This window comes from Camelus dromedarius, chromosome 1 (assembly GCF_036321535.1).
Source record: "Camelus dromedarius isolate mCamDro1 chromosome 1, mCamDro1.pat, whole genome shotgun sequence".
Lineage (NCBI taxonomy): Eukaryota > Metazoa > Chordata > Mammalia > Artiodactyla > Camelidae > Camelus > Camelus dromedarius.
In genome coordinates, this window is record NC_087436.1 from 37,682,306 (window position 1) to 37,695,689 (window position 13,384).

General features: G+C 37.9%; 1 protein-coding gene across 4 annotated transcripts in view; it reads left to right on the top strand.

The window, feature by feature from the left end:
- TNIP3 (TNFAIP3 interacting protein 3) overlaps positions 1 to 13,384 on the top strand; it is an 82,146-nt gene that overhangs the window by 48,169 nt on the left and 20,593 nt on the right. For 2 of the 4 annotated variants that reach the window (XM_064477182.1, XM_064477227.1), the window contains exons 3-7: positions 2,786 to 2,872; positions 6,027 to 6,107; positions 7,792 to 7,857; positions 9,598 to 9,729; positions 11,796 to 11,924. In XM_064477182.1, the coding sequence (XP_064333252.1) occupies positions 2,786 to 2,872; positions 6,027 to 6,107; positions 7,792 to 7,857; positions 9,598 to 9,729; positions 11,796 to 11,924 (495 nt within the window). Of the gene's footprint in view, positions 1 to 2,342; positions 2,873 to 6,026; positions 6,108 to 7,791; positions 7,858 to 9,597; positions 9,730 to 11,795; positions 11,925 to 13,384 lie in introns of those variants that run through there. The other 2 variants (XM_064477278.1, XM_010985536.3) reach the window with 2 other exon arrangements.

The window sequence follows — 13,384 nt, forward strand, 5'->3', positions numbered from 1 at the left end:
TTCGTTATTTTCCTCTAGATATTATTTTAGTCACTTGAGAAATGAGGACTCTTCGAAATCACTTTGGAAACATGGAGTGATGTGTCCATTTCTCTGAAAATTATTGCAGCCAGTGAGACTTATGAAACAAAGCTTGACTAATAGCCAGACTCTTAAAGTATACAGCACATGCGAGAGGGTTGGAGGTGAGGCGAAGAGGGCATATGTAACAGAAAATATCCAGTTTTTTTCCCTAGGACTGGACTAGTGCAAATCCCTTTTTTCCTCAAACCAAACTTGGAGCTCTCTAGCAAAGTTCTTGTTTATTCATAAATCACCACATGGCTCTCTGGAGCTAATAGAAAATCTGTTTTTTGTTAAACTGCCATAGCAGAAGAGGCAGAGGAATTATAATGAAAAATGCAAAGATATAGGATTTCCATTCAAAGAAGCAATCACACCATGATGTGCTACGAAATGAGTGTGCAACAGGATACCTGTGCAAGGGGCCCAAAGACAACAGTGCCAAGGAGAGTACTTTCTGGCAAGACAGTGTTCTTTCTTGGGCTCACGACTTAGAAAACAAACTGGTTACTGAGGAGAAAGGCGGGGAGGGATAGATTAGGAGTTTGGGATTAACAGATACACACTACTATGTATAAAATAGATAAACACCAAGGACCTGCTGCAAAGCACAGGGAACTATATTCAATTCCTTGTAATAACTTACAATGGAAGAGAATTTTAAAATATATATATATGTATGTATGTATGTATACGTAGAATTGAATTGCTTCGCTGTACATCTGAAAGTAACATTGTAAATCAACTTCAATAAGAAATAAGAATTAATTAATTAATTAAGGCCCTATACCCTAGTCGTAGATGTCAATGCAGTAAAATTGCTAGATCACTTCTATGAATTTTAAAATGTATGAATTTTAGATATTTTAATTTACCCTTGGTCAGTAAATACGTAAACTGACTCAGGATATCTTAAAGACTTGACTATTCAAACAAAAAAAAGACAATGTTCTTTCTAACCACTTCTTTAGATCAGTGTTACCACATTACTGAGTTATTATTACCAAATACACAGGTAAGGCTGACAGACGCCTTGAGCCATATGTAACTCTGTTGTGTGTGTGTGTGTTTGTGTTGAGGGGGCAAGAAAAATATTTTTATGTTATTGTCTTTTTTTTTCTTTTCTGATGAGTAGATTTTAGTGTTAATGAAGTGTCGGTCTCCAGGAAATCCCTGCTTACATTCCATAAAATCGGATATGTGAGTCATAAGTTTTACCTTTAGAACTCTGAACAAATTTGATTCCCACTTGTATTTTTGGAAACTGCCTTAAGGAAAGATCATTTTGTTTCACTCACATGAACCCCCCCCAACAGACCAAGAAGCCAGCAGAAAGTAAACACACATACATACACATACAGACATACACATTCTAGGTGGAGAGAGTGCGTGTGTGGGGGTATGACTCAGTTCTCAGTTCGGGAAGCAGAGGGAATTCAGCAGGGCTGGAGCACAGGGGGAACTGGAGAGTGGTAGATCTGAAGGAGACAAAGGAAGGTCAGATCTTCGCCACCCACTCATTTCCTGCTAAAGAATTTGAATTTCAGGAGTTTTAGGATTTATCCTATACGTATGTGCGTGGCTGTACGCCTGAAAGTAACATTGTAAATCGACTTCACTTCAATAAAAAATAAGAATTTAAAAGTTAATTAATTAATTAATTAAGACCCTATACTCTAGTTGTAGGTGTCAGTACAGTAAAATTATTAGACCAAATAGGGAGATCTAAACAAAAATGTAAATTCAGTGATTGCCTGTAAATTCCTTCTTTTCTCCTTTCAACAGCACATTCTTCCCTTGCCTTTTCTTTTGCTCCCTCTCCTCCGAGTCCAGAATGAGGTCTTCTGCTCTATCCTGGGCCATGGGTGCAGCTCCAAGCGTTTGCTTTTATCTGCACTATCTAGCAAGTGTGCCGTTGCCTTAGTGCCCTGTAAAATGACAAGTCAGCTTATTAAAGCTAAATGTTAGTGCCCCCCAAAAAAAGTTTTTTATCGTGGAGTCATCGAGAATACCTGGATAACTTATGAAAAAGACAGTCTGGAGACTTGAATCTTGAGAACCAAGCTTAATCTTCCTGCTAATATGGAAGATTAGCTTTATGAACAATGCCTGATATCTTTATAATGAATTATCTTCTCTTTCAGTTCCATAAGAATTAGTAGCACTTACAGAATTATCTATGATTCATTAAATGTCACACCGCGAAGCTCACATATACAGGACACTGTCAGAAGGTCCTGCCTTTAGGGAAGCAAGTAACCAAGCTGTCAAAAGGTCGACAGTTACTTACTTGCACTGGGAAATACAGTGAAATTATGGCAGTTAGGCTACTGAGGAAAGGCTTGGTTTGCCCAGGCGTTCTTGGTAACTTCCTCCTCCAGCGGGAGAAACTGCCAGTAAAGGAAGAATGACAATTTACATACCATAGCAAGGCTAATCCGCCTTGTGTGTTAGTCACAGCACGCCTACTTGAGACATCCTGGGAAATCCCTATCTGGAAGAGAAGAAAAGTTAAAATCACCATTGCTGTGCTTATTCTGTGGAATTCGTGGACAGAGTCACTTCTATTCATTTTCAGTGAAATACTGAAAAACTGTTCCTGTGATTTTCTATCATGAGTTAACTGTTTGTGTGATCTTTTTTAAATTTGATGTATTTGCTCTCACTTTAAAAGATACCATAAGAGACATTTTCTTTCCTTTTTTTCTTCCTACTATCCAAGACTCCAGGAAAAACAGCTTCCGTGGTAACTTGCGTCCAGAGCACAACTAGAATGAGTGGTGCGGAAAGTTGTACGGAGCTTGCAGAGGTAAGAACACATTTCTAGGGGGTGAACTGACTGTATTTAGCATCAACAGCATTGCTACTGGCTCATTATGCAATGATTAATAAGAGTAGAAATGGCTAGTTTGCTTTCTTTAGCTAAGACCTGCTCTATATTTTTTAACAATGTTATTCAACAACAACAAAAAAACTAGGTGATGGTTGCATTTTTTTTAACACCTCTGAGCTGCGTTTCTTCTTTTACAAAATGAGAAATTAAATTCCATCCTCTCAGCTTTTCAATTCTGTGTGTTTCATATTTTGTTCTTGAGTTAGAGGAATTTGGTTCAATGTAAAATTTAAAAAGAATATTATATTGATGCGGTTAGAAATAAAATCTATTATAGCAATAGAGTGTCTATGGTAAAATATTTATTTATATATGCAATTAATTATGTAATCTTTGTTTGTTAACTGGTTACTGCAACAAATACTAATTGAATAAATGAATGAATGAATGAATAAAAATGTTTCTTAAAGGTTTTTTTTTGAGAGATAACTAAGATATTGTAGGAAACTCAGTGAGACTCTTGTTCATTTAGGTGTTTAATTTAGCAATGTCAGAACTTGAATATCTTAGAGGTTGGTCTGGTATTAGGATAAATGAGAAAATAATGCCCAGCCACTTTGAACACAGATTACATTTTATAGGGAATAACTGTTCTTTAAATGGGCCCTTAGAAGGACCAAAGACTAAAAATCTTCCTATTTATTGCAAATAGCTTTATTAACAACTGGAAAGCAAAGCAAATGCAAATGAAAAGTTTCCCCCAAACTTTGTATTTAATTGATTTTTTTTCATTTTAATACATATCTAAGACATATGAACCATGGTAAAATGTTGATTGATCTCCAGAGAAATCCCTACATTTATGGCTTATAAGCCATACCTATTGTTGTGATGATCTTGTAAATGATTTTTATAAAGAATTATTTATATATAACTTATTTATAAAAAAAATCAAGAGTCAAAATATTTCATAATTTTTTCAGAGAAAATTGTATATGGAAAAAAATGCACACTCTCTGATTACTCTTAATCTAAATTCCCAGAAGGCAAGGTCATACAAATGTTTGCTGGTCACAGATTTTTTTGTGTGTGTATATCATAGATGGAGAAAAGACTTTTTGAGGACCTAAAATCCATGTTCCGAAGCACAGTGTGGAATGCAACAACCTTGAACTTTAGTATGAATATGATAGTCTGTGAAATTTATTAAAAATAGAGGTCAGATAAATAGGTGGAGCATAGAGGATTTTTAAGGCAGTGAGACCATTCTGTATGATACTATAATGATGGTTACACGTCTTTACACATTTGTTCTAAAACCATTTGTCTAAACCCATAGAATACACAACACCAAGAGGGAACCCCAGTATAAACTATGGATTTGGTTAATAATGATGTGTCAATATAGGTTCATCTATTAACAGATACACCAGCCTGACAGGGGATGCCAATAATGGGGAAGACTGCCACGTAAAGGGGCAGCAGGTGTATGGAAAATCTCTATACTTTCCACTCAGTTTTGCTGTGACCTAAAATTGTAAACAAGAAGATAGAGTGCTATGGCTCCCTTTCAGACATTCTGATTCAGTGTTCAGAGTGTTCTATGTGTAGCAAGCTCCTAGGGAGACTTTGATGCACTCTTGTGGTGAGAACCCCTGGCGTAGAGTCCAGGCTTACCGCACCTCTGCTTTGCTGAGCACAAGACACTCTCAGCAGGGTTGGCTCACAGCATTTTCCACATCAAAGCTGCCTAATATTTAGTCTGTTCTGATCCAGAATGAGTCCAGACCCCTGGAAGTCCTGAAAAGGAGAAACCTCAATTGCAGGACCAAACATACTTGCCACCTAGAAATTGATGTCACTTCTGGCACTCAGCCAAACCAGCTGGGGGTCAAAGGAGGTCTAATCATTCTGATTTTGTTGACCCACAGAAAAAAATGTCTCTTTTAAAATGCAGTCTTAATTATAAATGGGTCTGAATAGGAAGTAGCTAAGAAAACTAAGAACTGCGTTTATAGAAACGTAAGATACCATCAAGACCTAGAACGCTGAGTGAGACAAAAGTAAGTAAAGATAGAAAAATAGTTTTATAAGTCATTTCTAATGCAAAAAGCCCTTGAAATCCCATGATGATTGCAAAAGAGCATTTCCTGTAACGTTTCTGACAAAGGCCAACATGTTCTGAAAATATTTCTTAAGTGCTCGTGAATACCGTTAAGCAATTTCGTGGTCCACAATATCTACTGAGCCTGAAACTGAATAGCAGATTTGGGGACTACCCTCTACCTAATTTACTGTATTACTTCTATGACTCAGCCGTGAGGTGGTTATAAGACTGTTGAGTTGGAACAGAGAAATTAGTACTTAAGGGAACCTTGCTGGTGGTCGATTTAGACAGATGGCAGGCAGTTTCCAGAGCTTTTGTGCTTTCTTTAAATACATTGAAAAGAAAAAACCCTGTAAAGAAAGGTGGTTAACTTTTTCACCGTGCCAATGATTTATTGTTAATCTAAATTTGTAACCTATTGGGTTTATTCAAAAGACTGCTTAAAATTACACCATGCCAGGTAATCTATGCCCACCTCCATAACATAATCGTATGATGGTCATTGAGGGTAGTTAATTCATTGTAGTTTCCAGAATCGGTTTGCTGCCACTTAACTGTCAGGTGTTGGTCTTTTTTTCTTGATGGTTCTATCACTCCTCTGACTTTTGCCCGGGCCACTCTTCAGATCATGGACACAGCTACAAACATAATTTTTCAGAAATGTTTACTAGGTAAATACCTAACATGTATCCATGAAACTTACCTGATTTCTATACACATGATATGCTGGGTTTTTTTTTTTTTTGAAAAGGGTTGAAATCCAAATTCATAAAATCCTAATTTCTTGCTTGCCTCTTAACAGACACATTTACAATTTATAAGAGCATCATTTTGGTAGTTGACTCATATAAAGGAGTCCAAAATATAAAGCTTATTCATCAGCAGGTCTCTTTGAAAGGCTACAGTGTGGGGATTGCCACTGCTAAAATATTTTTTAAAAATCACAACATGAGAGTCTGTGAAAGAAGCATTTCTCCTGTTTTCTTAATAGACTGTTCTGTTTCACTTTTTTTTTTTTTTAAGTGTGCTCAATCATCAAGAAGAAAGAACTTACCAAATCCTCTTGAACAAAAGATAAAGTGCTTGGAACAACAGAGGAAAGAGGTAATTCTGAAATACTAGTTGAAGCAACATGCATGGATTGATGCTGAGAATAAAACAGACAGTGTATCACCTAGTGCCTTTTATTTTTGTTATAGGGTCACAGTGTTTATCTCTAGGACCCTGGACTGCATTACTTTGAGAGCAAATGCATCTTTCTAATTCACCTACATATTTCTTACTTGGCCTCTCGGTGTTAAGAAAATGAATAAAAAATAGCAAAGTCATAAATCCAATAATTATAATCTTAACTTTTTTCAAAGCTGAGATGTTTCCTCCGTGTGGGCCAGGTGAGCTTATCACCTGTCACCTTTATGCCCTGCAACTTGACATACCCTGAAACTCAAACTGTCAAAGGCTTTATTGTACAGTTGACTTAGGTGCTATGACTTCATGAGTTGGGGTCATTATCATTAAAAAGAATCTTTTATTCTAAAATGCTTTGGGAATGTGATGGGTATTATTTTGAGTTCTTTTTTGTTTTCTAAGTTATAATAAATATTAGAACCTCCTTATTCTCCTAGATAGAGAAAGAAGTGAAAAGTCAGCAATTTTAGTACTATGTTGTCAATTCTGTAATTCCTTTTCTAAGTCATTTTCTGTATTACAGCCTTCATGTTTTCTCCTATAGTGCCTTTTACCCCTCTTTGTACTGCATAAAATATTGTGCCCTTCTGGAAAATTACTGAGCTCTAGCAGAGTAAAATTACTATAGCATAGAAATGCTAGTCCCTAAAATGACAACAGATCAGGTATCTTTATATAATAATATTATATAGTCTTATACTAAATAGTCATCTCTAGTTCCAGCATAAGAGTTACTTAGTAACTGCTAGTCTGGATTAGATATTTTGTTTTGTAATTAAGAGAAAATCTTGCTACCTTTTAGTCATTTGACTATCCCCTTGATGTCTGTCCCATATTGATAGGTGTTGGAATTTCTCTTAATATGAGAAGTTGTAGACTTCCCTTACAGGAAAACTAAAAACAAGTCATAGTGTTTTTTCTTTTATCTATTTAGCACATTGTTTTAAAACTTTCAAATTGTTTTCTGCTTAATTATTTCTAAATATTGCCTTATGACAAAACTATTATTCCTTGAAAGTCTGTACCTTCAAAAAGGTGATATTATTCATTCACTGAGTGTATATTACAAATCACGTGCTGATTTAAAAAAAAAAAAAACCATAGTATTGCAAGCAAATGATTATCAGTTAACAGGGCTCAGAATTTTTTAATAGAAATTCTGCTGTTAAAAAGCTAGAAGAAATATTTCATTATAATAATCAATGTAAGAACAGAGAAAAATATGAAAAGATTTGAAAAAAGGCCCTTCATATATTAATAAATCTCACAGAATACCATTAATATATTTTTTATCAGAATCTGGTTGGATTAAAGAAAGAAGATGAAAATTCAAATAACTAAGCAAAGTTAAAAGTTGCCAATAAACTGTTCAGCTGACTAATCATACCTAAGACCTAACAGTTTTTCATATGTGAACCAATTATGAAAGGGTGAGAGTGTGTTCAAGTAAATCATCTCAGATCTACCAGAACTTGGTGGAATTGTCTTCACCCATGGCTTCTAATAAACTTCAGTAACCTCAAAAAAGTGATTTCATTTTGGCTAAGTTTCCAAATGGGCAGAAATCCTTTGTTGATTTACTAAATTTTAATAATTTCAGCTCCTGGAAGTTAACCAGCAATGGGATCAGCAGTTTAGAAGCATGAGAGAGTTATATGAAAGAAAGGTAAACACTTCTCTGCCTGGTATTTGCTTTAACTCAGTCATCTGGGGGAGCCAAGGGTGTGAAGATTCTCATTGATTTCAGCTAGAGGAGATTTGTGGATAGCCAGCGGTCTGTTGAAGAATGATAAGGGGGTGGTGGGGGTGCTGAGTGTGTTACTGGCCCCTTGATACTGAGGATTAATGAACAAAGGAGGGTGTCAGTGAATTGTCTTGAGTGTGGCAAAAGAAAGTGCTTAAAATAGCCTCTAGCGATGTCTCTAGAGTTGGCACGAACATTCATCACAGCTCACAGAGCATCCTGGCCTCGACTTTCTTACTAGCAGCCATAAAAACACAAGGTTATATGTGAGGGCAGAGATGGCTTAAAGTTCAGACTGTTCTATGCAAGGCTAGCTCTCTAATTCTTTGGGGGATAAGCTATTTTCCACAGATGGAGAAACAGTGTGAGCAGTGAATGTGTGAGGGGAAGTGGGGCATCCCCTCCTCTCTCTAGACTATGTCCTCTGTCAAGAAACTTCTGGGAGAAAATATCTTTTAATGGGTAAAAGTCAATTTATAATTTAAAATCATCCCACATTCAAAAAGAGAGGAAAGAGAAAGTAAACACCCCTAAATAATTCAGAACTAAGAAACTTAACCACAAGTGAGTAATACAGCAGTATTGCTCTTTTCTTCCCCATTTTGATACTCAGACATATCAAATTTAGAAAGAGCAGGATAATGTCCCCCTCCACAATGCCATAGTCAAGCCACCTTGTAATATCAACTCTGAGGTGGGTCTCCCAATTTTAAAGAACAGGATCCCAGAAAAAAAAATGTTTAAGCTACTTTCCTCTACTTTCCTGAATGACTTGCAGGTGCATGAAGACCTCGGGTTAACAAGGGGAACAATTCCCATCTTTGGTCAAGTGCCCGTCTTCTCAAACTGGATGGTTGTTACTCGGACTACTAATCTGGTTTTGAGTAGCAGATTAAGCCCTGCAGGTTACCGATGAAGGCCATGTCCCTTTTCTGTGATGTAGGCATACTCACTTACCCCTGTCCCTCGCTGCCGTTTGCAGCTCAGGCAAGGCATTAACTGGAGAGTTGAGAGTAGAATGACAAGCCTAGAAGGCTCCCTGTCTACCTGTAGTCCCTGGAAAGTACTGTGGTTTGGAGAAAGGGAAACCCTGGCGGCTGTTTTGGCTTTCCTGTATCAGAAGCTTCTATCTTTCTTTTTCTTTCTTTCTTTTTCTTTCTTTCTTTCTTTCTTTCTTTCTTTCTTTCTTTCTTTCTTTCTTTCTTTCTTTTTCTTTCTTTCATTGAAGTATAGTTGATCTACAATGTTGCCTTAGTTTCTGGTGTACAGCACATTCAGTTATACATATATATTTTTTCATATTCCTTATTATAGGTTATTATAAGATATTGAGTATAGTTCCCTATGCTAAACAGTAGGAACTTGTTTACCTATTTTATATATAGTAGTATCTGCAAACCACAAATTCCTAATTTATCCCTCCCGCCCTTTCTGCTCCTCCCCCATCCCGCCCCGGTAACCATAAGTTTGTTTCTTTTTACATGCAAACGTCCTGATCTGGGTTAGGGGCGTGAAGTAGAGCCTCTCCCTAGGGGACGCCCGGGAGTGGGGCAATTCTGTCTCGGGCGCTTAGGCTGGGAGGGAGTAAACCCAGAGGTATGTGGGGTTTAGAAGAGCTGTCTGTGGGGTTTAGCTGCAGCTGTCTATGACCCACTTCCTTAGGTTGCAGAGCTGAAAACGAAACTGGACGCGTCCGAAAGGTTCCTGGGCACGCTGGAGGAGGAGCGGCTGCAGAGTCAGAGGGAGATTGACAGGCAGCACCGCCGGACCCGGGAGCGGCTGCGGCGCGAGGAGGTGGGCGGGGCTCGGGGAGCGACCGCCCCGCCTCCGGGAGCGAGGCGGGCAGGCGGGCTCTGGTCCCCCGGCTGTTGAAAAGCGACCGTTTTATTACAATCAGCCCTTGCGGAGCAGAGTGTGCGAGGGTGTTCGGGTTACGCAAGTCCCCAGAGCCCCAGATAAGGGCCACTTCTCTAGAATCAAAAGGAAGGAGGGGCCCCGCTCACTTCCTCCTTGGTTGCACAAGTAGGCTGGCCTTAGTTTGCCCGGCTCTACCCGCTTGGAGAACTGATCCTCGGATTTGAGGATCTCTTTCTAGGGCATTTTAGCCCAGGAGAAAATCAATTTCGGTTTTTTGCTTTTACTCATATTTTTATTACCAGTGTTGATTATATGATAGTACCTTGTATTTGTACAGCTGCTTGTCAGCTTACCGAAGTTTTATACGTAAGTACGACTTTTGTCATCCTAAAAAAAAATAATAATAATATTTTAAAACTACCTCAACCCCATCCTCTCATTTAACGTTCTCAGCCCACCTGTGGGGGAAATCTCATTTTCGCCATTTCAGAGATGAGATGTAGAGTGTAGATGATTTGTCAACGTCGATAACGTAGCATTGGGCAAGCGGGACGTGAACCCAGTCTCCAGATCCCGAGGCCCCACTAATCCTGCTGGGAACTGGCAGGTGGCCACTGGGAGGACGGCTTCTCTTAGAGTCCCGGTTTTACTGTTAGTTATGGGACTTCATGGATATCATATAAACTGGGAGGAGGCCCTTGATTTCTAATGGCCTCTCATTTTTTCCAGGTGTCTTAGGAGAAAACTAGAAGGGTACATTTTCTCAGGTGAAGTCTTATCACTGCTATTGTGTTGCATTGGCTGTATTTTAAAAAGTGCACAAGTTTTAAGGCAATATCACAAATCAGTGCAGGCGACATCAGTCCAGGTTTCCTACCTTGCTAAGGATTTCCTTGCCATAGTAAGTCATAGGAAAACAAGATTTTTGCAACTCCCTTTCTGCCACGTAAGAGGCCCTTTCTGTTCTGTTCCATTTACACCCAGCACAGGAATCATGGTGATTTTTTTTTTTTCCTGATGCAGTTGAGAGTATTTTCTAGTTGAAATAATTTTCTCTTAAATTATGCTAAATTAGGAGAAGATTGGTAAATTTTCTTCGTGTACATAGAGGCCTTTTGTATTTAAACAAAAGGAAATAGAAATCTTTTCACTTTTAAGGTAAATGATTCACCTAAAGTAGATTTCTTAAATCTAATCATTGTATTGGGAAATTTTAGTTATTAAAATAACATATTTTAACATATAGAAGACAGTTTCTCATTGTGATTTACCTAAATTCCGGAATATTTATTTTACTAGGTTAAAATTGCGGTCTCATTAAGAATCCAATTCCCTCCACAAAAAGTCTACTGTCTAGAATATAAAATTAAGAGATAGGAAAGAGATGTTGTCTGAATCCAGGGCCTGCTAGTGTCTAAGCCACCGACCTTGCTTTGGTTATTTAGAACACTGGATTTCTCGAAGGTGACCTGAAACGTGGAGGGGTGATAGGCAGTTGGACTAGCTCATCTCTACCTTTTAAAAGTCGTAATCACAACAATACAGTGCTCTGAATAATTATGTGGTAAAGGGTCTTATTTGCCTGAGGTTTTATCCTCCTCTCGCTCTCTCCAGTCCAGAAGGCTGCAGGATTGGGCTTTGAGATATTTGGTATTTTTTGTTGCAATGACACTTTTTGCTTTTTAGAGCTTTCAATTATTTTTACTGAGTCACCTATCCATCACCTTGTAGCAGTGCTTGGCAAGTAGCTTATTGTGCAGACCCATCTGACCCTTAAAAATGCGGAGTAGGGATTTTGATGTCTTTTTCTGGGATCACAGAACTTAGAACTTAGGATAACACAAAGATTTCTTCTGTCCTAATCCTGGCCTCCACCCAGAGAATATTGCTCAGATGGATTGCTAAGTGAAAATCTAGCAGGTCCTGTTTTTATTATATTTCAGGAGTATTCCTACATCTGAGTTTTATTGATTTTGATTTTGTTTTCTTGCTCTCTACTTCAGAAGGAAAAGGAGAGCCTGAACAAAGAATTACATGAACTGAAGAAAGAGAATAAGCTTTTGAAGGAAAAAAATGCTCTCGCAAACCAGAAGAAGCAACATTACGAATGTGAAATAAAACGCCTCAATAAGGTATCAGGCCAGGTCAAGCTGGGGAGATCAGATGAGAAGTCTTTGTACCAAAAGCATATTCTTGATTGAGACTCAGCAAAATCTACACTGCAGTGTGCCTCAAAGTTTTGGAGGCTTGCACTAGAGGTCTTTGTAATTTTCTAAATCACTCCTATCTGCCTTGTTCAGGCATACATGGCTAAGGAGTTTTTTGGAAATTCATGTCCCTACAAAGAATTGTCATGAAAAAAGAGAGACGTGGAGAAATTTTAGAAGAGAGTAAGAACACTTTTTTTTTAGTTCAAAGAACCACATAAAGCAAGTGGGTGTTTGCAAACAGTAGTGTATCTCTTAGTCAACCGCAAACATTTCCTGAGGAAACAGGGTGCTCTTTAAATTCACCACTATGGAGCCGCTGAGTGTGATGCAGACTATGTGGAAGCACGCTAAATGCCAAACCTAAGGCTGTGATGGTGGCCGTCCTGAGACTAAGACTAAAACTTATCTCTAAAGGGGGAGTCTGGGGAGTAGGTCTATTAGGAAAATGCTGCTGATTTAATTCCTTTGCTCCAACTTAGATATTCAAAACGCTGTCTGTGAATTACTGCAAAAGGATGACATGTGAGTGCGCGTGTGTATGCATGTGTGCTTGTGTGTGCTGTTCTATGGACTAATGTCTTAATTTTCTGGGAGGAAGGGATTGCTGACTTGTTCAGGGAAAAACATCAAGTCCTTTGCTGTTGATTTTTCCAAGAGCCACTTGTAGTGCATGGTTGAGTCAAGATATTCATCTCTCAAGCTAGATATTTCTTGATCAAAGTAACAGAAATTGTCTTCTAAAACAGGAGTAGGTGATTGGCCTCCAACACGTGCTCAGGGCTTGTATTTTGAAACGTGCACCATATTGTAGTTAACTTGTGTTCAGAGTTGTCCTTTAAAGATCCCCAAAGTTGATAGTTGTGTAGTTGCCTGTATAGTTGATAAGGTGCTTTCCAAATGTAGTGCTACATTTGATCTATTTGTGGGGAAAGTTATTATCCAGGGAAAAGTGGGAAATTGGAAATTGACTTCATAAACAATGCACTTCTCTGTTCTTTAAGAGAGAGAAACAGTGTTCAGAGATACAGATTCAGAGCAAACGATTTTTCCTGTTTATTCTCTGCTGGAAATCTTTGGCAAATGAATTCAAAGAGCTAACACTGAGATTATATTTGAAATCTCTCCAAGTTTTGATATTTTCTTCTGTTCCCTAATTATCGTAAGCTCCACGTGAGTAAGATTTTTGCCAGGCTGACTTCTTTCCTACACATAGTAGGCACAGTGTTGAGGGCCCACAATACTTTTAGTAGCCCATTAATATGTTTAATTTCTCTTAAAATCAGAAGGAAAAAAAAACCTTTTAGATTGAAAAAATATTTTCATGTTATATTAATATATTCATTTCTCTGCAGTTATGAAATAAAATGTTAATATATATTTAT